This window comes from Abramis brama (genome assembly GCF_963993115.1).
Source record: "Abramis brama genome assembly, chromosome: 22".
NCBI lineage: Eukaryota > Metazoa > Chordata > Actinopteri > Cypriniformes > Leuciscidae > Abramis > Abramis brama.
In genome coordinates, this window is record NC_139984.1 from 30,165,699 (window position 1) to 30,193,110 (window position 27,412).

General features: G+C 36.7%; 2 protein-coding genes across 2 annotated transcripts in view; both read right to left on the bottom strand.

Moving 5' to 3' along the window:
• LOC311072984 (uncharacterized protein) overlaps positions 1-27,412 on the bottom strand; it is a 1,552,487-nt gene that overhangs the window by 114,513 nt on the left and 1,410,562 nt on the right. The window lies entirely within an intron of this gene.
• The window catches only part of ctnnbl1 (catenin, beta like 1), a 54,511-nt gene that overhangs the window by 10,675 nt on the left and 16,424 nt on the right, over positions 1-27,412 (bottom strand). The window contains exons 10-13 of the mRNA XM_084098313.1: positions 24,886-25,034; positions 22,884-23,065; positions 9,889-9,986; positions 8,013-8,093 (exon numbers count right to left, since the gene is read on the bottom strand). Of these exons, the coding sequence (XP_083954439.1) occupies positions 8,013-8,093; positions 9,889-9,986; positions 22,884-23,065; positions 24,886-25,034 (510 nt within the window). The remainder of the gene's footprint in view (positions 1-8,012; positions 8,094-9,888; positions 9,987-22,883; positions 23,066-24,885; positions 25,035-27,412) is intronic.

The following is a 27,412-nucleotide window of genomic DNA, read 5'->3' on the forward strand; positions in this document are numbered from 1 at the left end:
TTTCCAAATTTAGCTATTCTATTCATCCGTTGAAAATTCCTGTATCCTTTCATATTGCAGAAAAACAAAATATCACAATATCAGTTTTCTCCAATATCGTGCAGCCCTGATAGAGGAAAATGATGACCAGTAGACTCATAATAAATAAATGCATATTGATTTGCAATAAAATCACATGCAGTGATGTATATTGCCATGCAGCTCCATGCATGTTCTCCTCCTGTTAGAAAAGGTTCTGGGTAATGATGCTGGAGCTGATCTCAGATCAGTTTAAAAGGCTGATTTCTGCTTTTCAGCACCTGCAGCCGAATCTAAAGGGACAAAGACATTTGGCATTTGTTGAATGGCGTAATTGCGGCGATTGACACTGGCCTCTCTCCAGGGGATTCAAATCTTTTCCAGCATAAAACACTGGCAAGCACATGAACAGAGAGGCTTGTAAACACCGGGAACGCTGCAGAAACAGCACGCTGGCGAGAACTGAAGTGCACAGTGGTCACGGGTTGCTGAAAACAGGCTCAGATCGTCGAGAGAGGCTTTCTGAGAGAACTAGATCGGCCAACACCATTCAGACGTTCTGCAAGAAATATAGATGCTTTCAGTGCAATTCTAAGAACAGGATGTGATTTTATCCATTAAGGATAGGATTTTTGAGCCGGACATGAGGATGAAAGCCAAGTTCCTCTTTTAGAGCAGCTCAGTGGAGGGGTTTCCTTTTCAAACCGATCATTATTTGTGATTTTTCTCCATATAGTGACTTCAATGGGGTCCAAAGGGTTGAAGGTCCAAATGTCAGTTTCAGTGCAGCTTCGAAGTCTCGACACGATCCCAGCCGAGGAATAAGAGTCTTATCTAGACAAACCATCGACATTTTATAAAAAAAACCATTTGTATCCTTTTTAACCACAAATGCTCATCTTGCACTAGCTGTGATGCGCCACACATTACGTAATCACATTGAAAGGTCAAGCGTGATGTAGGCGTAAGTACCGACCTAGTGTTTACAAAGAGAACGTGCAAAGACTAAGTCAAACGCCATTTACAAATAAAATAAATAAAAGGTAAAACGATGTCAGACAATTTTGAGTTTATCTCCCTTCCCTACATTTTTTTAACCGGAACACGCATGACCTTTCAGCGTGATTACGTAATGAGCAGAGCTAGTGCAAGATGAGAATTTGTGGTTAAAAAGTATATAAATGTTTTTTTTTTTTTAGAAAATGATCGATGTTTGGCTAGATAAGACTCTTATTCCTCGGCTGGGATCGTGTAGAGCCTTTGAAGCTGCACTGAAACTCACATTTGGACCCCATTGAAGTCACTATATGGAGAAAAATCCTGGAATGTTTTCCTCAAAAAAAACAATTTCTTTTCAACTGAAGAAAGAAACGCATGAACATCTTGGATGACGTGGGGGTGAGTAAATTATCAGAACATTGGTCAAGTTAATCACATTTTAATGAAAGATCAAAAAAGGCAAACATTCATTTTATTTAAAATAATGTGAACCAATGAATTGAGCAAAATAAGACCAGGAACATGTTGATTTTAGTTCATACTTTCAGGCTGATTTAAAGTGTGTGCAAAAAATATGTTCATCATCACTTGGATGTCAGAACAGTTTGATCTTTCGCATTCCTTACTCGAGTCTCGTTACAGAGGTGAAGCCTTCGGCAAGTCAATTACATCAGTGCAAATAACAAGCGGCATCACCTCCGGGAAACGGAGTGATTTTTAGTCACTTCATGTTGGAGAACTGCAGGCTGGCACAGGTGTTAATATGACAGGCAGAACAAAGCAGCGCCGGGACCTGTGATTGAGTCTCACGGGACACGCCGACACCAAATTAATCCCAGCACACTCTGCCAAACGCTTCCTCCGAGGATCCTTTCGAGATTTCCCAAAGAGTGCTGCGGTAAAACGAGATCGCAGGCCGAACGCGGAGAGGGGATTTTATGGGGGTCTGTGTTTAGGAAATGCAATTCGGAGAGAATTTGTAGCTGTCATTAGGTAGTAAAAGGAGGCGAGACGGGTTGGCTGACAGCACTCCGAGGCGTTCTTAAACAAGGGCTCTGCTATGGGTGATATAGTTTTATAGCACTCGGAGAAAGCTGGGAGCGCGGATCCATCTGGAGGGAGTGCTGGTGCATTCAGTCGACGGGAGCGAAACAAGAGCAGACATTTCCACACTCGTATTCCTGTCACTGCCTCTGAGACACGATTTATCGGCTGAAGAACACGCAGAGGAGAGGCAGATAAGGTGGATGGAAAAACGTGCACTCACACACACTCAAACTCACACAAACACACAAGACGGTTTTAAATTGACACACCTGTACAAAGACCTGAAACTAGAGCTAAGCGAAAAATGATTGCGCCACAACACACACTCACTCTCACACGCACTCAAACATACACAAACACTCACACACACACACACCCACCACACACTCAAACATTCACATGCACTCATGTTTACTTAAATGGGGACTCTCCATAGGCATAATGTTTTTATACTGTACAAACTGTATATTCTGTCCCCTCACACTATCCGACCCCTAAACCTACCCATCTCACACACACACTAACCAGACTCCTAAACCTACCCATCTCACACACACTAACCCGACCCCTAAACCTACCCATCACTCACACACACACTAACCCGACCCCTAAACCTACCCATCTCACACACACTAACCAGACTCCTAAACCTACCCATCACACACACACACTAACCCGACCCCTAAACCTACCCATCACTCACACACACACACTAACCCGACCCCTAAACCTACCCATCTCACACACACACTAACCAGACTCCTAAACCTACCCATCACACACACACTAACCCGACCCCTAAACCTACCCATCACTCACACACACACACACTAACCCGACCCCTAAACCTACCCATCTCACACACACTAACCAGACTCCTAAACCTACCCATCACACACACACACTAACCCGACCCCTAAACCTACCCATCTCACACACACACTAACCAGACTCCTAAACCTACCCATCACACACACACTAACCCGACCCCTAAACCTACCCATCACTCACACACACACACTAACCCGACCCCTAAACCTACCCATCACTCACACACACACTAACCCGACCCCTAAACCTACCCATCTCACACACACTAACCCGACCCCTAAACCTACCCATCACTCACACACACACACTAACCCGACCCCTAAACCTACCCATCACTCACACACACACTAACCCGACCCCTAAACCTACCCATCTCACACACACACTAACCCGACCCCTAAACCTACCCATCTCACGCACACACACACCAGACTCCTAAACCTACCCATCACACACACACACTAACCCGACCCCTAAACCTACCCATCTCACACACACACACACACCAGAGTCCTAAACCTACCCATCACACACACACTAACCCGACCCCTAAACCTACCCATCACTCACACACACTAACCCGACCCCTAAACCTACCCATCTCACACACACACTAACCAGACTCCTAAACCTACCCATCACACACACACACTAACCCGACCCCTAAACCTACCCATCTCACACACACACACACACCAGAGTCCTAAACCTACCCATCACACACACACTAACCCGACCCCTAAACCTACCCATCTCACACACACACACACACACTAACCCGACCCCTAAACCTACCCATCTCTCACACACACACACACACAAACCCGACCCCTAAACCTACCCATCTCACACACACACACACACACACACACATTAACCCGACCCCTAACCCTACCCCATCTCTCTCACACACACACACACACACACACACACACACACACACACACACACACACACACTAACCCGACCCCTAAACCTACCCATCTCACACACACACACACACTAACCCGACCCCTAAACCTACCCATCTCTCACACACACACACACACACACACACAAACCCGACCCCTAAACCTACCCATCTCACACACACACACACACACACATTAACCCGACCCCTAACCCTACCCCATCTCTCACACACACACACACACACACACACACACACATTAACCCGACCCCTAAACCTACCCATCTCACAAAACTTTCTGCATTTTTACATTAAAAAAACCAACAACATTTAATTACTTTATGTTTATACTAGATTTACAAATTAGTACGTCCCTAAAGGGTCTGATGATGATGATGATCATGTCTTTGTTAAAAACGCACTGAAAGTACACTTGGATTACTGTATATTTTCCTAAATTTTTAGTGCATTTTACAGACTTAATCTGCTCTGAAACAACGACTAGTTGGTCAAAATGAAAATTTCTCTTAGTTTGGGGGGGGGGGGGGTATATTTTTAAGATATATATATATATTTTTTTTTAATTCAAGATATCTCTCAAGCATGTTTAGAAAGCCCAACCTGAAGCAACCCTGAAAACAGAACGCCTGTCTTAAACACACATTAGGATGGATGAGACACGAGCCGCAGGAGTCCTGATCAGCGCCCAGATCACATCCTCCTCCACACACACACATGCCAAAACCTCCAGCACACATACACACAACGCATACACACGAACACACACAAACCGTATAATCACACACACACACAGTATAATCACACAAACACACGTGTGTGTGCACACACACACAGTATAATTACTCACACACATTACAATCACACACACACAGTGTAATCACACAAATGCGCGCACACAGTATAATCACCAGATGCGCACACACACACACACACACACACACACACTAACCTACTAACACAACACGCATGTCAGTTACACAATGTGGATTAATCACCCCAACCTGCCAATTATCATCAATTAACATCTGCCTTTAATCATCTCCACTTTAATTAACACTGGCTGAAAAAAGCCTTCACACACACACACCTATGACCACATTAAATGCCAACTTAAAAAAAAAAACCTGTTGATAATTATTAATTAACCTAATAATTATATTAATAACCTGTTGATAATATAAATAAATTACTAATATTATTACATTTTCATCTTAATAATAATAATGATAATACTGTATTATTAATTTATTAATCATAATATATTATTTTAAAATTATATGCAATATCATCATATTTGGATTTATGCAAATGTATGCAACAAACATCACAAACTAATTGTTACATCGTAACTTAAAAAAAAAAAAAAAAAAAAAACCACTCAAAATCTAGAAGATTAAGCATGGTTAGTTTCAGCATTTTGCATAAACTTTGGCTTTAACAATAACCATAAGCACTATGAGCACCAGCCTAACATGCGGGAATGCGAGATCCGATCTGTTCTCCAGACACAGAAGCCACTTGATGTGGACAGGTGTAAACGCACAGTGTCCTGATTGGCTTATAATCCGATCTGCTTGATCGCATGTTAATGGCAAGTGTAAACACAGCCAATGTTTATTGTCAAATTGACGTCCACATGAGTGACCGGATACTGGGTTTCACCAGAGCATCACATTCCCATCATCATCCAACAGTGATCCTTGTGCATCACTAGCCCAGGTAAACGCCGCACACGTACACGTGATGTCCAGTCAAACCAAAAAATTATTCAGACACCAGATATTATTTTTTACTAGCTAGTGCAGGACTCCATAGTTCATTTATGTAAGTGAGAGCAAAATAAAGTAAATTGTGACATATTATACCCAAAACTTCTTCATTCAGTGACTACCAGTAACATTTATACAAATTTGGGACCAAAAATTCTTCAGACACTTTGAGCTGATCATGTTTTGCTGAAGTGTTTTTCTCTTTAATAACTAATGCTCTTTTTACACACAGACTGAACAAATGAAGCATTGCTTGGTGATTGTTTGAGCTAAACTGGTATTATGTAATTGTGTAGTTAAATTTAACAGCTGACAGATATTCATCATAATTCATCAGTGAGACAGTCTAACAGAAGGACGGACAAAACCAGTGAAATATCAACTGACTTGATTTTGATCTTCTAAACTACAGCGACTAAACTGTGATAATGTGAGAAATGTTGAAGGTGTCTGAATAAATTGTGGTTTGACTGTAAAAGCAAACGAGACTCATTGGACCAGACGACCTCCTTCTGCTCCAAGGTCCAATTGCAACGCTTGTTATTGTAGATGTTTTCGACAGTGGACAGGGGTCATCATATTCACTCTGACTGGTCTCCAGCTCCAAACACAGCAGTTGTGACACATTTCCTCCATCATTACGATTTTGTGTATCTTGTGCCACAGCAAACCTTCTGTTGCCTCAGACCAGATGGGATTGCTTTCATTGCCCTTGTACATCGATGAGCCTTGGACGGTTTGTGTTTGGCCCTCTTCAGAAAGTGTTAGTAAATTCTCACCACTGACACACAAGCCTTGCAGTTTCAGAGAGTCTCTGACCAGTCGCCTTGCCATAAAAATGTGGCCCTTTACAAAGTCACTCAGATCTTAATTCCTGTCCATTCCTCCTGCATTCAACATGTTGATTACGAGAACTGATTGTTTGCTCACCATCTAACCAGACTTTAAAGCCGCTCTGTGGTGAAAAATCAAGCTTTTGTGTGTTGTTAATGTTGTTTATGTGTCTATGTGGTGTTTTTAATATGCTTTAAGACAAACCATGTGTAAATTCATAAGTCGACAGCATTGCTGAGTATTTTCTGCTTAAAACTGCAGTGAACCAAAGACAGTCTCAAAAACACGCTTTGAAATCGCTGGTGTTTCTGACGTCACAAACTACCTTGTAACCAATCAGATCAACGTGTGATCGTCAACCAGTGGATCTCTGAGCTGAGTGAGTGAGTGGAGGCGGGGCTCATTTGCATATTCATAGAACCGCGTATATTAAATGTTACATTCAAGCTATTTTAAGGCATGAAGAATTTTTTTCTCAAGGAAAAAACATTTAAATATGTCATTTTGGTGATCAAAGATGAGTTTTAAGGGATACAATTATTGACAACAAAGAGACTTTAATATGTGGCCTTGTTTATGATCAACGATATTCGCTTTACCTGTGACTGGCCATAATGTTTTGGCTCATCAGCGTATGTACATATGATAAATAAAAAATATTTTTTTTAAATGCAGTAGTCATATTAATGCATACATGACTACTGCATATTAATGAATAAAAAACAATTTATTATTATTATTAAGAAGTTGAAGAAAAATAAATAATGGAAGTATTGCAAGGTAACATTATATTAATCCAGGATCCACAAAATGATGCCGGTTCTCGCATTTCCATTGACTTGAGGGCCGAATTATGACTGGTATGGCGCTTTTCCACTACACAGTACCAGCTCGCCTCGGCTCGGCTCGGCTCGACTCGACTCGACTCGGCTCTGTTTGGTTTTCCACTGTGTAAAAGTTGTACCTGTACCTGCTTCCAGGTACTTTTTTTCGTACCACCTCCGGCGAGGTTCTAAGCGAGCTGAGGCGATACTAAAATGTGACGTGAAATCACGGCAGACTGCTGATTGGTCAGAGAGAATCGTCACTATTCACTGCGTCATCATTGCACGCGCCAGACGCAGTATCCTGAATAAAAAACAGGATGCGAGTCGAGTCGAGCCGGTACTGGTAATGGAAAAGCGCCATTAGTGCATTATCTGCCCACAAACAAACATGCAGCATCATGGTCTTCAGTTCTGAGAACATATCTGAAGTATTTGTCTTAACGCCAACACAAGCTGTTTCTGATGTAGCATTTTAAATGGAGCAAGGCCAACCCAATGATGAGGCTTTTGTTTGGGTGTTTGTTGAGTTACGACTTCACAGACTCTAGGGCTGATGGGAATGTGTGCTCAATCACTGCTCGGTGTAAAAGTTTAACAGCGTTCGGTTTTAAAGGCGAGCGGACCAACAGAGAAGCGTGTCGACCTGCACTCGTTTGATTCTGGTAGGTCTGCTCTTATCTTCACACACAGATCTGCCCTCGCAGAGGAGATACTGCCAATCAAGCATGAGTGTGTGTGTGTGTGTGTGAATCTTACGTGCTTCTCTCCTTCGATCCTCTTGTCTGCGAGCTGAACGGCTTCCAGGTACTTAAAATGCAGCTCCATGAGTCTGTCAACCTGCAGAAAGAGAGCGAGGGTGAGCATACGTTACAAATGCACCGAAACGCCACACGAACACACCATCAACGGCAAGAGGAGATGTGCTTCGGGACCCAGATTCACGTTATGTAAATGATATTCATATTTAACTGCGGCGAATCCAGCACAAGAAGAATGGCGCGGTGTTGTTTAAAAACAAAAAAAGACATTCGTCATCCTCTTTCTAGCGATTACTGTGACAATCTGAAGACAGAAAACAGAACTGAGGCATGATGCCCATATGGCCGAAATCTTTGAGCTCGTGAAACTACCAATAATGCACTGCTCCTGTCAGAGAGATGAAACGGGGCCCAGCAGGACTGTGAGGGTTATTTTAAGTGTAGTGACTGCTGAGCGATAACAGCACACGTGTTCGTCCAGGTGATGTATGGACACCCCCCGCAGAGGCTAAAGGAGACGTATAACACATGATGAACACAGCGGAGAGAGTCCGAACAACACACGCATCAAACATTACACTGAGGCACGGCGGACCGAAACAACGAGAAAACGAGAGAAAGCGAACAAAACAAGAGAAAAGAGACAAACTGATGGAAATAAAAGACCAATGAATGGAAAAACAAACAAACCAGAAAAGGTGAACAAACCAAATAAGAAATAAATGATAGACTGACATAATTAATAGGCAAAACAAGGTAAATGAAAGCCAAAATGAAAAAAAAAACCTGCGAACAAAACAGCATGATAACACAACAAAAGGAAACAAAAGAACTTAAAAGTGCTGATAAAACGATAAAAAGAAGAGAAAGTACGAGCAAAACCAATCAACAAGAGTGAACAAAAATCAAACCAACAAAACAAAACAGAAGGAAATCAAGAAAAGATGAAAAAACAAAGAATAAACAAAAACAGGTGAACAAACCAACAAAGCAAAACAAGCAAATACATAACAAATGGAAAAAAACTAAAGAATAAATTAAAACGGTTGAACAAACTAACAAAACACAAGAAAATAAAGAACAAAAAAAATCAACGCAAAAGGGTGAACCAACCAAAAAAATAAATAAAGATTTAATAAAAGAATGAAAAACAAATTAACAAACAAAAAAGAGAAAGAATAAAATTTTTTTTAAAAATCAACAAGAGCAAACAAAAGAATAAACGAAAATGGGTGAAAAACAACATGAAAAAAAATGACAGACTGAAAGAATTAATAAAATAATGAATAAACAAATGAACAAACAAAAGGACAAAGAGGAAAAAGAAAGAATGAACAAAAATCAACCAACAAGAGCAAACAAAACAAAATTGCAGCAAATAAAAAAACCCAAATGAAAGAAAATAGAAGAATAAATGAAAACAACAATGTTGGTGAACAAACCAACAAATCAAAAATAATAATAATAGTGTTAATAGACTAATAAAAATGTTCATGTTAGTTCACAGTGCATTAACTAATGTTAACAGATACAATTTTTTACCTTAAAAATGCATTAGTAAATGTTTAAATAAACATTATGATTAATAAATGCTGCAGTATTTTTCATTCTCAGTTCATGTTAACGAAAGTAGTTACCTAATGAAATCTTATTTTTTCATAATAGCCAATAAACGAACATAATAACCGACATGTATAGCCAAGACGGTTCTGTTTTGTTTCTAAATGAATTGGACTTTAATCTTGAAGTAGCTCAGCGTGTATAATCTTTACGGCAGCATTAAGCCCATCTGCCGCCATCTCTCCTCAAGCGCTGTCTGCCGGATATAGAAGCAGGAGATAATAAAGGCGTACCGTCAGCGCTCTTATTTTTACCTTCTCACAGTCGTTCTCTGTGAACTTGCTGAGGAGACGACTTCTCTGCTGGCCTTTGAGGTTCCTCAGCATGGAGGCGATGATGGAACACACATGCTCTGGGAGAAGAAAACAAGGCGTTAGTGTCCTCATTTAAACACACTCCTGTCATCCGCTCACACTAAAGAAGGGAAAAACACAGAGCAATGAGTGGGAGGTGACACCCGTGAAAGGCCAATGTGCTTTTCTAGACTGAGAACATGAAACTGTTAGAGATTACACGTCCTCGTTCTCCTCTCGTAGCCGTCTTTCGCTTATGATCAAAAGTGGAGCAGAAACGACAGTAAAGTTGACTCGAGAAGGGAGAAGTGTTCACTTGAGTTGCTTTTATACACTAACATTTGGGGTCGGTATGATTGTTGTGAGTGTGTGTGTTTTTGAAAGAAGTCTCTTCTGCTCACTAAAGCTCTATTCGGACGGGATTATCTTTACCAGGGTAGATGGAGTGATGTCATTTTACCACAGGACGTCTGTAATATTAATGGCCAATTCTCACGGGATCAGAAATCTCAGTAAAACTAGCAGAAGTGTGAGAGTAACTCGATTTACACACCGCCGTCACTCCTGTCGTCATGTGTGTGTTACGCTGCTTCCTGATATCACGTGCGCAAACACATATAACCTATATTTATATATAAAACAGTTATGTCCGGTCGAGCGATGTATTAATTAACTTCAGATTTGATTGTGTTGGTAATAGGCTCTTATCTAACACTAAAAGATGTTTCGTGCCTCTAACAAGTGCTGTCGATCTTCTCTCTGATCTGATGGTGTGTGTGAAACACTTGAGTTTTGCCACAGACTCGTTCCAGCGTCTAGAACGCAACTGATGCTTTATCAAGCGTCTCCATACTTGAAAAAACGCGGAAAACTACTTTTAAACAGGAAGTTACAAAATATTTATGTACATATTTACAGTGGCTCTATTCGCACGGGATTAGTATCACCTGAGGTCATTTTTCAGGACCTTTTTACTGAAGGTAAAAGTCTCTGTAATCTTTACTGACATCCGTCATGATCACTGAGATGCACATTCGGACGGGACTAAAATCACAGAGAAGCTCTGGTGATTATTACTTTACCCCTCCTCTACATGTCAAACTAGTCCTGTCCGAATAGGGCTTGAGGCTGCATTTATTTGATCAAATACAGTAAAAATTGTGACATATTATTACAATTTAAAACAGCTGAATATACAGTAAAATGTAATTTATTCCTGTGATAAAAGCTAAATTTTTCAGCATCATTACTCCAGTCTTCAGTGTCACATGATCCTTCAGAAATCATTCTAATATGATGATTTGCTGCTCAAGAAACATTTATGATTATTATCAATGTTAAAATCAGTTGTGCTGCTTCATATTTTTGTGGAAACCTTTATAAATTGTGTTCAGTATTTTGTTTTTATGAATATAAAAAAGAACAGAGTGTTTTTGAAATAGAAATCTTTTGTAACATTATAAAAATGTCTTTACTGTCACTTTTGATCAATTTAATGCTGAACAAAAGTATTAATTTCTTTAAAAAAAAAAAAAATCATAATGAATGGTAATGTGTAGTGTATATCAGTGACAGAAGACATGGAAGATCTACCAGTTATTAAGTACAGGTGCTTTAAGTAGAAGACAGCTTCACTGATTTTAATTAGGGATGCACCAATATGAACATTTTGGTAGATACCGATAACTCTTTATATTTGAAAGCCGATAACCAATATATTGGCCGATAAATCTAAATCCAAGTTTTTATATAATTTTTGAGAGCCTGATTACAAAAACAAAAGTATTAAAATCCAGGTCCCAAGCACACAAATATGATGTTCTCATTATAATTGTATGTAGCCGATATGACAGACTTATGTTGTACTTTACAGTATTTTCTTTCTTTTTAAGTGATTCCAATCATATTTCAAGTAATTTAAAACCATCATGGCGAACAGTCGCATCTGAAGCATCTCAGCTGAAGGAAATAACACATTATTTACCGGCTTTGGACAAATTTTCCTATAGGGTCAATAATGATAACATTGAAAACGAGCATTTATCGGCCGATACCGATATGGTGGCCGATATATATTGTGCATCCCTAACAAAAATATACGGTACACATGTCTTATTTTTGTCTTACTGCTTGTTTTTTTAATCCATTTTATAGTAAGTATCAACACAGAGTCAAAAGTTGTAATTTACTTAGAGATAAAAGGAGAAATTACACAAAAATTGGCGAGCGAGTCAGTGACTGCCTTAGATAACTACTGCAAATGGAAAATACGAGGCTGCACTAAAAGCTTTAATGACCGTGAGTGAAGTGCATGAAAGTCTTTGCACGCTGCTGTCGCCTATAAAGACACACCAATGAAGAATCATTAGAACTGAGCGAAGCGACACGCAACAAGACTCAGATGTGATGGCATGTTTCCCTCCAAGAAGGAACAACAAGCTAAATTTACAGTAAGACTGAGTCGATCACACAAGAAATATCACATCTAAAAGAAAGAAACGTCAACATGCTAAAGGGATTGTTCTCTCAAATATGATCATTCTGTCATCATTTACTTATTCCAAAGTTAACCTGCATGACTTTCTTCTGATGAACACCAAAAAATATATTTATTTTGAAGTCAACAACAACAACATTGGACCCCACTGACTTTCATTGTATGGACAAAAAATAAATAAATAAATAAATAAATAAATAAATAAATAAAATATAATAATAATAATAATAATAATAAATATAAATATATATATATATATATATATATATATATATATATATATATATATATATATTCAGAGAAAAAAAATTCTAATTTTAGTTTTTGGGTGAATTATTGCTTTAAAGCCCATCTCAGAATAATTAAAATGAACATGATTGTTAACAGATACAACTTTTGATTATTAGTAAATATTAAAGGTAACGTTAACTAAGACTCATAAATGCTGTATAACTATTGGTCATTGTTAGTTCATGTTTACAATGTTAACAAACGAAAGCCTAATGTAAATTGTTCATGTTCTTTTTTTTTGTTAGTTCTTTCGCTGCAAAAAACAAATGGATGAAAACAAAAAGAGCGAACAAAAGTGAAAGATAAAACTATCAAACAAAATAATGAATAACAAACATAGCCAACCCTCAAAAAAATAAGAATGAAATAACTAAAGAAAAAACAGCAAACAAAAAAGAGAACAAACAAACAAACAAGCGAAAATGCGAAAATTTGAGTTGAGTTTGTTCATGCATGTGATGGAACAATATACACTCACCTAAAGGATTATTAGGAACACCTGTTCAATTTCTCATTAATGCAATTATCTAATCAACCAATCACATGGCAGTTGCTTCAATGCATTTAGGGGTGTGGTCCTGGTCAAGACAATCTCCTGAACTCCAAACTGAATGTCAGAATGGGAAAGAAAGGTGATTTAAGCAATTTTGAGCGTGGCATGGTTGTTGGTGCCAGACGGGCCGGTCTGAGTATTTCACAATCTGCTCAGTTACTGGGATTTTCACGCACAACCATTTCTAGGGTTTACAAAGAATGGTGTGAAAAGGGAAAAACATCCAGTATGCGGCAGTCCTGTGGGCGAAAATTCCTTGTTGATGCTAGAGGTCAGAGGAGAATGGGCCGACTGATTCAAGCTGATAGAAGAGCAACTTTGACTGAAATAACCACTCGTTACAACCGAGGTATGCAGCAAAGCATTTGTGAAGCCACAACACGCACAACCTAGAGGCGGATGGGCTACAACAGCAGAAGACCCCACCGGGTACCACTCATCTCCACTACAAATAGGAAAAAGAGGCTACAATTTGCACAAGCTCACCAAAATTGGACAGTTGAAGACTGTAAAAATGTTGCCTGGTCTGATGAGTCTCGATTTCTGTTGAGACATTCAGATGGTAGAGTCAGAATTTGGCGTAAACAGAATGAGAACATGGATCCATCATGCCTTGTTACCACTGTGCAGGCTGGTGGTGGTGGTGTAATGGTGTGGGGGATGTTTTCTTGGCACACTTTAGGCCCCTTAGTGCCAATTGGGCATCGTTTAAATGCCACGGCCTACCTGAGCATTGTTTCTGACCATGTCCATCCCTTTATGACCACCATGTACCCATCCTCTGATGGCTACTTCCAGCAGGATAATGCACCATGTCACAAAGCTTGAATCATTTCAAATTGGTTTCTTGAACATGACAATGAGTTCACTGTACTAAAATGGCCCCCACAGTCACCAGATCTCAACCCAATAGAGCATCTTTGGGATGTGGTGAAACGGGAGCTTCGTGCCCTGGATGTGCATCCCACAAATCTCCATCAACTGCAAGATGCTATCCTATCAATATAGGCCAACATTTCTAAAGAATGCTTTCAGCACCTTGTTGAATCAATGCCACGTAGAATTAAGGCAGTTCTGAAGGCGAAAGGGGGTCAAACACAGTATTAGTATGGTGTTCCTAATAATCCTTTAGGTGAGTGTATGTTTTTTTTTCCAGCTTTTTGTTTGTTAGTTCTTTCACTGCAAAACACAATTAATGTGAGCAAACGAAAGTGAACTGAAAAAAAAAAAAAAAAAGGAGAGCAAACGAGATCGAAATATATAACTAGCAAACAAACGGGCGACACTAAAAAACCAAGAAAGAGAAAATAACGAAAGAAGAAACAAAAACAGAATGACAATACAAAAAAAAAGCAAATCAGCACAGAATTACAAGAGAAACTGAGTTGAGTGTGTGTATGCATGTAACTGTTAGCAGGGAATAATAAATCACATCACAATCTGACTTTTATTGAGATTTTACTTATTATTAGGGCAGATTACACTCTTCTACGTTGTTTAAACATCAACACACTTCAAAACCACTGTAAGAGTGCTTGAGGAGGTTTTACTTTACCAAAAAAAAAAAATAATAATAATTTAACGTCTTCTAAAACAACACGTTTATAAGAGTAGTCCTTCATCAGGTTAAAAATCTATATTTAAACACCACCTTGCACAAACACTCACATCATATAATCAGACGGCCTTGATGAAACCGTTTAATTTGGCCTTGGCCTTCATCGCCGCTGAATACAAATGAGTTTAACCATCATCTCTTAACCAACACATGCATTCTAATGCGTCGGGTGAACGAAGGAGACGCATTAATCACCAGACGGAGAGAAGAAACGCCCGGTCAGCACTGCGAGGATGTCGACTCGAGGCCACCGGGAGAAAAGTGAACATTATTAGCGGAGGAATAAAGTGTCTGGGGCGAGGAACAGCGCCACAGGGAGCGGATGAGAGCAGAGAGGTCTGAGATAAGTGTGTTATCTCCCAGCTCTGCCTCGGGAAAGCTTTTGTCATCATTACACACAGGAAAGAAGACTCGGCTACCAAAACTACATCACTCAGGTCGTCGTGGCAACGGGGGGAAGGCCATTGGCTGGCAGGAGGTGAAGGAGGCGGGGCTTACAGGAGGGGGCGGGACTCTACTCTAACAAGAAGGATAAAAGAAAATACAAAGAATGGGGGAAAGTGTAATTTGACCATTTTTAGCTTGATATGTAATATGAAAGACATAATACAATTCATTTAATAAAAATAAATATACACTGTTAAGTTAATAAGGCATCATTTCGATTAAGTATCCATTAAAAAAATTGTATAAAAATTAATAAATAAATAATTTATTAAACTAATTTAGAAACATTTATTTTAAAATATAATATAATTAATAAATTATTTATACATTTAATTAAAAAATATATATAACAAATTTGGAAAAACTTTTATAAATGTAATAATTTATAAAATGGTGTATAATTAATAAATGTGTTTTTATTAATTATACACAATGTAATGAATAATTAATTTACAAATAAAAATAATTTAAAAAAGTAATTTTAAAATATAATTAACATAATACATTATATATACATATAATTGTAATTCATTTTAAATTTATAATAATTGAAAATACTTTTATAAATTTAATAATTTAAACAAAAATGTATTAAATTAATAAATGTGTTTAATTATGCACAAAATAATAAATTAATTAAAAAATAAGTGTAAAATAATTTAGTAAAATGTATTTAAAAACTATAATAAAATGAATGAATTATTATATTATGTTTATTATGTATGAATTAATATATATATATATATATATATATATATATTTAATATACATACATACACACACACATATGTATATATATACATACACACATATACATATATATATATATATACACACACACACACACACACACACACACACACATATACATACACACATACATTATAAATACATATATAGAGATAGGAGTAGTTGCATATTTAAAAAAATATTTAACACAAAAATGAAAATTAATATTTATTTTCATAAAATGTTCCATGGAAGTCATGCCTATGCTTTGTGTGAGGAACAGACTGAAATTTAAAGTCTTTATTTAACAATATTACTCTCAGCCAAAGCTTAAATGGATTACAAAATGGCACATTGGCAAAATGAACATTAAACACTGCAACCAAATGTCTTTGAGGTCAATGACGCCATGTTTGATATGAGAGCAACAGCAGAAGGGAAAACTCAGTGAAATGTCAGTGTGTTTCTCATATAAAATAGATGTGAAACAATGCACAGATCACAAGGACTGTTTACTGTGCTTTAACATTTTTTTTTTCTTTCCTTTTTGGAGCTTGAAAAACTCATAGAAAGTCATACAGGTTTGCAACAACAAGAATCAAAACTCCCTTTAAATTCTTACCCGGGATTTCAAAACTGCCCTCAAAATATTACTCACATATTTTCCACGTGCATATTTTATGAACACTACTTGAAGAGACAGTGTGCAAGAGATTTCCAGGTACAGTAGACTAGCTTTATTTAATATATAGTAAGAAATACTACAGAAATTGAATAATCAAATGAAAAACATGCAGAGAGAAGACAAAGGTGTTTTGTTACAGTTCAAGAAAATCCCTTCAAACAAAGCGGATTATCACATTATCAACATGCGAATCTGCAGCCAAAGAACAGCTAATTTTCAATAATGAATCCATTAGCGAAACCTTTGAGAACGGCAGAACAATGATCCGATTCCAAGTCTCATCTGAAACGAGAGAATTAGCAGAGCTCTGGAGATCAGCGCAATTACACCGACGCTTTTGATCCAATTTAGCACAGCAATTCCAGCGCTTCCCACAATTATCACGTGTCCGGTAGAGATTAAAAAGCAGTTAAAAGACAATCATTAGAAATAAATGAACTGCTGCTTCTCCCCTCCGCCATTTGTTCGGTTCACATTTGGCCAATTTTGAGTCGCCACTGAGACGTCAAAGCAAATGGGTTTGTCTCAAACGTTGTCTTACATCTCTCTCAAGAATCATTATCCTCTGCAACAGACAAACCACTCTAGCAATTCAGTCTCAAATTACTCTATAAAGACTAATAAATAATCAGAGAGACAGGACGACTGACACTTAGATGAAGAAAGCAGAGTCAGGGTTACTGTTGATAACTCAAACTAAGACTAAAACCATAAAAAACTGAAATTGCTTGAAATAAAATGAATGTTAACTGAAAAAAAAAAAAAACTTCAGCTGATTCATTTAGTTTAATTTAATGTACTAAAATAACTAAAACTATATAGACATTTAAAAAAAAAAAACAGAAAAAAATCAGAATAGTACTAAAAAATGTAATTTAAATGTAAATATAATTTAATTTAAATATAATATAAAATCTAAATAATAGTAAAATTCAGAATTATCCAGTAAAACTAAAACCATAAAAATCAGTTTAGTTGCTTGTCATCAAAGTTAAGTGAGATAAAATATTAAAATATTAAATATTATTTCAGCTAGTTGCCAAGCAGCACATATGAATCGTGACTATATCTTCTATTGATTTGCACCAATTCACACATTACAAATATTGATTTATTTTTAAGTGTTACACTTCACTTTACAGTACTAACAGTTATTAACATGTTAGGGTGTTATTGATCACAGTTCAGTTCTTTCACAGCTTATTGTAAGACTATGTCTTCCTCATGCTCCTATTCAGCATTGAATGTTATTATTTTGTTGTTGATGTGATTATTATTGTGTCTGTAATAACATCATGACTGAATAAAGAACTTGAACTTATTGCGCTTGAATGGTCAAATAAATATTATAAATATATAAATTATATAAATATATAAAGAAAATTCACATTGTGTGGAGTATTCATGTAAACACAGTCTGTTATGTCCTACGCCACATAAACAGTTAGGAGAAAATCCGATGTGTAACACTATATTAGAGGCGTGCATTTGTTCTTAAAGGGACAGCAGCCTAATAAACTGTTGCCATCCGTTTCATTAATGTTAATTTAAAAATAAAATCACTCACTGATTTTGACAATAACTTCTTATCTTTAATATGAATCAATTTATATTTAATTCATACACATTTTTACATTTGATTGTTCAATTTCTGTAGTATTTCTTACTATATGTTAAATAAACCTAGCCTACTGTACCTGGAAAACCTTGTTTATTTCATTTTTTATATTGTATTTGTCCTATTGTTTGTAATTTGCTTCTTTGTTCCTATTTTTAATATCAAAAATAAAATTGCCTGAGTTGGTTTATTACAGAAGACTGACAGGCATGTGTGTAATGATTGCAGTCAGCTTAATGGCATTTGTTTTATAATGTTGGGTTGACTAAAATGGGAAGGTTCACATTTCATTAATTGGGATTTTTTTCTTCAACACTTATTAAATTATACCACAGTCAAATAGGAAAAGGAACAAAACAGCAAACTAGAATCATATCTATGCATATATCGAATCGAAATTTGATTCAAAATTGAGAATCAATTTTTTAGAAGAATCGAATCGTAAGGTACCAAAAGATTCCCACTCCTAATAAATACTGTAACAAGTATGTATTGTAAGTATTGTTCATTGTTAGTTCATGTAAGGTAATGGACAAACTAAATGAAACCTTATTGTAAAGCGAAAAAAAAAAAAAAAAATTAGTTGCTTGAAATATAATAAACTAAATAAATGTAAATTTATACAAAAATGTATTAAATTAATAAATGTGTTTTTATTAATTATACACAAAATAATAAATTAAAAAATAAGAATAAGTGTAAAATAATTTAGCAAAATGTATTTAAAAACTATAATAAAATGTATGAAATATATATATATACACACACACACATACAGACACATACGTATATATATATATATATATATATATATATATATATATATATATATATATATATATATACACACACACAAAAATGAAAATTAATATTTATTGTCATAAAATATTCCAAACCATTGGAAGTCATGCAAACGCTTTGTGTGAGGAACAGACTGAAATTTAAAGTCTTTATTTAACAATATTATATATAATAACATATAAAAACTTTGAAATGAAAATGGAAAATATAAAAATGAAAACTAATTCAAAGTATTAATATACAGAAGTCAACATTTGAAGTGGATCAAAAACCTTTCATCAAAGTTATACACGAATTTTGAACAATACCTTACAGTCTCAGCACAACTTTGATGAACTTTTTTGATCCACTTCAGAAGTTGCATTAGTCCCTGTCGGGGCGTCTGGACTCTGTTCTGTTGTGTCCCGAGGATGTTCATTTCCCCGACCCTGGAGCGACGCTACCGTGACCTTCATCCCCCCGGCAGGACGAACCCAAACCTCCAGCTTCTTCAAAGCGTTCTCCCTGAGTCTCAACGACACTTGCAACTTGCAAGTATAAGAGTGTTAAGATGTAAAGGACTCAGTGGTAGAAGTAGTTGGAAAGTCTTTAATTTGCATTAATCGGTTCTGAAATCATTTCAGTTAATCGATTTGAATCTCTGGTTCAACGATTCACTTGTTATAACTCTTAAAATACACTTGCCATGTCATTTTCTATGTATTATAATGTGTTAGAAACGAAACAAACACACACTCTAAAAATGCTGGGTTGTTTTAACCCAAATTTGGGTCAAATAAGGACAAACCCAAACGTTGGGTTAAAAATGTAATGTAAAAATTTAACCCAACGGCTGGGTTTGTCCATGTTTGACCCAAAAGTTGGGTTAAAACAACCAAGCATTTTTAGAGTGCACACACACACACACACACACACAACAGCCAAACTGCATTAAAGAAGTCTAAATTGGCTGCTGGGTTCAAAGTTCACTGCGACTGAGACAGACGTTCCGCGTGTCATGACATCATTAGCTAAAACACATCCTGACAATTTCTCAATTCTTCGGCTTTTCAGCTCGACGACATGTAATTACTGGACCGAAACGGCTCCAGTGAAGAGAAAGCGAGCCTAAAACGCAGTGGGAGATTAACGCCGTCTCGCTTTCTTTGTGCCTGTCAAGGATTGTTTACTTGCGGACGCTCCATTTGAGTTTCTTATACAAAAGGAGGACGCAGTAAATTTGTTTTAAAGAAGTTTTAATGAAACTTTTTTGCTGTTCTTCTCATTTCTTTCAAACCATTATCCGTCAATAAAAGAGTTGGCACACAATGCGTTGTGGGAGAAGACATTATTTCTCCACGGTGAATCTTTCTTCTCCGCTTGCAAATGGAAAGCGCGTTTTGTAATCAGCTAATTACGAATGCTAATGCTAGCACGCGGTCCCTCGTCATGGGGTGGAGTGTGTTTCAGAGGGAGTTTTACAGGGATCAGTCTGAAGTTTCTCCATCGGCCGTAAGAGCTTAGCTGTTAAATTACTCAAACTCTCAGTCGTCAAAGCTGATAATTAATTCATCAGTTTAATGCGGCTTTGTCTTCATAAGCACCTTTTGTCTCTGAACGAACGTCAAGGATTAAGACGCTGACGGCTGATTGATGGCGGCATAATCTCACAACAACCATATTTCACATGATCATGTCATAATGCGATCACGTTTCCTAAAGCAACAAACAAACCAATTTACGAAGAAAATAAAAATGTGCACAAGTGTTTTCATTTTCAAGGATAAAGAGTTGCTGTTGAGGACAAATTTGCTAAGCCAGAACATAATTATGCAAATATATTTTGGAAAAGTTTGGAAATATTAAATTTTTTATGATTTTGAAAGTAGTCTCTTATGCTCATCAAGCCCTGCATTTATTTGATCAAAAATACAGAAAAAACAGTAATATTGTGAAACATTATTACAATTTCAAATATTGTATTTTTATTTTAATATACTTTAAAATGTAATTTATTCCTGTGATCTGACACGCTGATTTATGTCAGTTTCATGTTTTATATACACCGAGCAAATTTATAAAACAACCCGTGAATATATAAAATGAAAGTGGACAAAGGCTTTGTGAATGAACAGACGTTTTCTTTTTCTAAAACAAAAATAGAAATTAGTTCTGCTTGTGTTTCTTGAAAGAAGTCCAATGTCTCTTACTCTCAAGTCTGAGTTTAGTGAATTCTAAATAAAAAAAAATTATGACTATTTTTTTTGCTATACAATTTGAATTTATTAGTAAAATTTATTTTCAAAATAAATAGTGAAACACTTAACTTTATCACTGCTTTTATTATATAAATATATATATATTATTTAAAGTCTGTAATTATATATAATTTCTGTATTATATAATTGTTTATTGTATTAGTTTGTAATAAAAATGTATGCAATATAATAGCTATATTTTGTAAACTTATGTTAGTTGCGATTAATCACGATAGACTGTAAAATCGATTACTCACAATTAATATATATATATATATATCCATGTTATATATACAGAATCATTTCTGATTATTATCAGTGTTGAATAAAAAAACAAAAAAAAACATTTTTAAATTAATTTAGCTACACATTTAATTCTCCATCTAAACAAAACCAGTACACAAAGACGTCTGAGTATTAAGACATATTTCTATAATGTGGCAGTATGTCCTTATATTGCCGAACCGGCCACTAAAGTCGACAAAACTGTAAAACTTTTAACAAACTCAACAAACTCTGAAATACATTGTCTGCATTCAAACTAAATGTGTGACCCTGGATCACAAAAGCAGTCATAAGTCGCACGGGTTTATTTGTGGCAATAATCAGCAATACATTATATGGGTTAAAATGATTGATTTTTCTTTTATGCCAAAAATCATTAGGATATTAAGTAAAGATCATGTTCCATGAAGATATTTTGTAAATTTCCCACCGTAAATATATAAAACATTTATTTTTGTGAGTGAATGCAGCACAATCATGAACATAAATGAACAACTTTAAAGGAGATTGTCTCAATGTTTTGATTTTTTTTGCACCCTCAGATTCCAGATTTTCAATAGTTGTATCCTAACAAACCATACATCAATGGAAAGCTTATTTATTCAGCTTTCAGATGACGTATAAATCTAATTTTCAAAAAAATGACCCATGTGACTGGTTTTGTGGTCCAGGGTCACATATGTAATTTATCCTGAATATGGTCCATTTCAGCTAGATTTGAAACTCGGCTCTTTCCACACCCTCGACACGCATCTTACACATTCACACATCCATGAAACGCTCTATCAGAGCTTATTCTAGTGTGCAGAATCACACTCAAAACTATAGTAGAAGTAGGCAAAGTGTGATGCAGCTTCTCTCTGTAATAATTATTAACAATCATCTGAGGAGCTTATTTGTAACGCCGTGGCAAAACAATAACAGTAGCTGCAGAGTTTACTCCCCCTGGAATAAACCGCGGGATGAAGTGTAAATAATAGCTGGGAAAAAGATATTAGTGTGAACTCGCCGTCATATTACAATGCCTCTGTGTGTGTGTTTTTCCCGCTAATTGAGCAACTCCGCCAAACTAAATCCATTTTAAAAAGAATAAAACTGGTGAGAAAAAGATTAAAAAGGGAGCGAAGCAGAACTACAACAGAGACGAGCAGCAGAACTGCACACTTCTCCTCGAGTGTTGCTGGTTTCCACAAACCTTCATGCTCCTTGTCCGATATTCCCACTTTCTTCATCTTCTTGGGAGTCTTCATGAACAGAGGGAATATGGTCCGGAGGCCCAGGATGTCCACGAACTTGTGACAGTTATCCGAACCCTCTGGCCCGATCATCCCGTAATCCAGGACCTTCAGCGCACTGACGCGAGACATCTTCTTCTCCCTGGACACACACACACACACACACAAAAATAAAAATAAAAATACTCAAAGAACTGCAAATCAACTAAGTAGTTAGCTAAACTGAAACTACTAACAAGAAGTAATTACCTACTTACAAGTCATTTAAGGGACAAAATGTGCAATTTTTAGGAATCAGAGCAGAAACAGGTTAAAAAATATATAAAAAAATAATAATAAATTAATACAATAAAAAAAACAATTAAATAATGATATAATGATATAATAAATGCATAATATTTTACTAGTTTGTTTACAATAAAGTTTGCAAAAAAAATGATATAAGTGCTGTATGTATAAAACAAAGGGTATATATAATACATAATTTATTTCAAATATAATATATTAAATTTATTATTGTATTGCATAAACTTTACAAATAAACTAATAGCACATTTTTAATAAATTAAGTTGCATACAAATATTACTTAAATTATTTAAGTAATATTTAATTTAATTGCGATTACTCACAATTAATATATAATATATTACATATATATATACATATACATATATATTTTACAGCACTAAATTATTTATATCTATCATGATTAATCGCAACTAACATTAAAGTTTACAAAATTGTATTTAACTATTATATTGCATGCATTTTTATTACAAACTAATAAAATAAACAATTATATAATACAGATTTTTTTTTTATTATATATAATTACAGACTTTAAATAATATATATATTTATATAATAAAAGCAGTGATAAAGTTAAGTTTTTCACTATTTATTTTGCATGTAACTAATAAATTCAAATTGTATAGCCCTAACCAGCAAAAAAACAAAATTCATTAAAATTTTTAGAATTCACTAAACTCAGACTTGAGAGCAAGAGACATTGGACTTCATGTCTTCACGTCTGTTCATTCACAAAGCCTTTGTCCACTTTCATTTTACATATTCACGGGTTGTTCTGAAAGTCTAGGAACAATTTTATAAATTTGCTCGAGGTGTAAATAAAACATGAAACTGACATAAGCAGCGTGTCAGACGCTGGAAACAGTTTCTGTACAGACACAAGCCGACTATCATGGCCTCGCTTAAGGGAAATGTAGCTGTCCGTCACACTGCCACTTCCTTCATCCCACAGTGACAAACAACAGTTTATCAACGCCGCGGGAAAATATTTCAGATGTCAAGAAGAAGAAGAAGAGAAACACAGACTGGCAGAGAGAGAGAGAGAGTGTGAGAGCGAGAGAGAGAGCGAGAGAGATAGAGATAGAGAGACAGCGAGAGAGAGAGAGATAGAGAGACAGCGAGCGAGAGAGAGAGAGAGAGAGAGAGAGAGAGAGAGAGAGAGAGAGAGAGAGAGAGAGAGAGACAGCGAGAGAGTGAGAGCGAGAGAGAGCAAGCGAGAGATAGAGAGACAGCGAGCGAGAGAGAGATAGACAGACAGTGCGAGAGCGAGAGATCAAGTGAGAGAGCGAGAGAGAGCGCGTGTGAGAGAGAGAGAGAGAGAGAGAGAGCGAGAGAGATAGAGAGACAGCGAGAGAGAGAGAGATAGAGAGACAGCGAGAGAGATAGAGAGACAGCGAGAGAGAGAGAGAGAGAGAGAGACAAAGAGAGAGAGAGAGAGAGAGACAGACAGCGAGAGAGTGAGAGCGAGAGAGAGCAAGCGAGAGATAGAGAGACAGCGAGCGAGAGAGAGATAAGACAGACAGTGCGAGAGCGAGAGATCAAGTGAGAGAGCGAGAGAGAGCGCGTGAGAGAGTGAGAGAGAGAGGGGGGGGGGGGTATTGACCGAAAATCAATAATTAAGGGTAAACTCTTGCTATCAATGAGAGACGGACCTGAGCATGAGGTTCATGAGCTGAAGCCCCTCCCCCCTGAGGAAACGATCCCGATTGGCCGGAAGCATGAGGCAGGAACACAGGGCGTCAAACAAGTTTTCCATCATCTCCTGTTCCTCCGGCGTTGCTGGATTGTGCCGTTTAAACACCTGTGAGGAGAAGATCAATAAGATTTATATATATATATATATATATATATATATATATATATATATATATATATATATATATATTTGGGCAGGCCAAAATAACAACAAAAAATGTATACCCTCTATTTTATTACATAGATTTTAGTTTAAAGAAATGTTTTGGAACGATTTGTTCCAGAAACAGTGTTTGTTAATCTAACTGAAAGTCTCTTCACACTCTGATAGCAATCACTAAGTTAAGTGGTCTAAATATATTTATTTGTATATATAATCAAACGTAAGGAAAAATATAGGACCATAAAATGTTTGTCCAACTAAAACTAAAATCACTGAGAAGCTCTGGTAATAATTACTTTACCCCACCTCTTCATGTTAAAGGGATAGTTCACTTTGAAATTAAATTTTGGTATGTTTTAGCTTACCTCAAGGGCATCCAAGATGTATGTGTCTTTTTTTCCGCAGTAGTTTCAATTTTGATATTTTTAGGTCAAACCGTTCTTGTCTGTCAGTCATTTCATGCAGGTCTACGGTCACTGTCTCAAAGAGCATGCTCAGAGTCCAAATTAAAACAATTCCCCATCGTAAGTACACACTGATGGCCTAAGACACGAAACGAGCGGTTTGTGTGAGAAAACGAACAGTATTTATATCGTTTTTACCTCTTGTAAAAACTGTAAAACGCGCGCACACGTCACACACCAGGAAGCGCGCGCGCCCTCAGATCACTCAGATCACTTGGACGTGGTTGTGTTATAAGAGGTAAAAACGATATAAATACTGTTCATTTTCTCACACAAACCGCTTGTTTCGTGTCTTAGGCCATCAATGTGTACTTACGATGGGGAATTGTTTTAATTTGGACTTCGCTGTGCATGCTCTTTAAGACAGTGACTATAGACCTGCATTATATGACTGACAGACAAGAACGGTTTGACCTAAAAATATCAAAATTGAAACTACTGCGGAAACAAAGACACCTACATCTTGGATGCCCTTGAGGTAAGCTAAAACATACCAAAATTTAATTTCAAAGTGAACTATCCCTTTAAACTAGTCCCGTACGAATAGGGCTTAAGACTGCATTCACACTCAATCCAAATCAGATTATTTGTTATTAGAATCTGATCTTAATGATTGTCTTTTTATTTTCTGGAATACCTGAGGGGTTTTCAACACAGATGTTGTCTTACATCTAGCCATGGTGCTGGACTAAGCCAGGATTAGCCCTCAGTTCAATTAGGATTTAAGTAGCTTTTATAAATGTGTCTTAGAAAAAACATTACTGTGTGCATCTCGAGACAAAACAATGACACTGCATGTTTTTAGAAATGTCAGTGAGTTTCTTTCAGGTAAAACAGCTCAAGCATGTATTTTAGTCCAGGACTAGCTTTAGCCTGGTCTGTGAAACCGGGGCTTATGTTTAAAGGTGCAGTACGTAACTTTTTTTTTGTAGTTCACATTTACCAAATATGATCAGATATGCACAAAATCTGATTTGGACTGACTTGGCTAAAGTGATTGTAATGTTATTTCATGTTTTAAGACACTCAGAGGTATCCGTGAGCAGAGCTTCGGTGTTTTCTTCACAACCGCTCATGACGACGCCTACACAAAGTATGACTTTACCCCTCCTCTCCATGTTAAACTAGTCCCGTCCGAATAGGGCTTTAGACAGACGTCAGTCACCGAGCAGCGCAAACGAAGCAGCCGACTTTTACAGTTCCTCCTGAACCAAAACAACCAGCTTATGCTGCATTCACACTATAACTACTGTAATCTGGATGAGATGGAAACCGGGACGTTATATTCGGAGCGTGACTCGAAATTATGCGTGTCATTGTCAACACTTTCAAAGGGTGAAATGAACCTGCAGCAGTCAGGTGGTACAGGTCTGAGCTCTTTAAGTTGTTTGTGTTCATTATTATTGTAATGTTATGTGCTTTGAGACATGAGGTAGTTTTGACGCTGTATGTGTGTTCATGTGTTTTGGAGACGCTCTGAAGGGACGGTGAGAGAGAGAGAGAGAGAGAGAGAGAGAGAGAGAGAGAGAGAGAGAGAGAGAGAGAGAGAGAGAGAGAGATATGAATCCTGCCATCATATGATGGACAAGGGCTGAACGCTCTTTTCCCTTAAACTGCTCTCTGTACTTATTGTGATATATTTATGTATAATATGGAAATGTTTTTTTTTTTTATTATTCACTTTTAATTATCTACGTATATGTTTGTATATGTCTATTGCTTTGCCAATATTGTGCTATATTGTGAGAGATTGAGAGAGTGAGAGATTTTGAGATAGAGAGTGAGAGAGAGATTGAGAGAGATTTTGAGATAGAGAGTGAGAGAGAGAGTGTGTGTGAGAGAGAGAGAGAGAGAGAG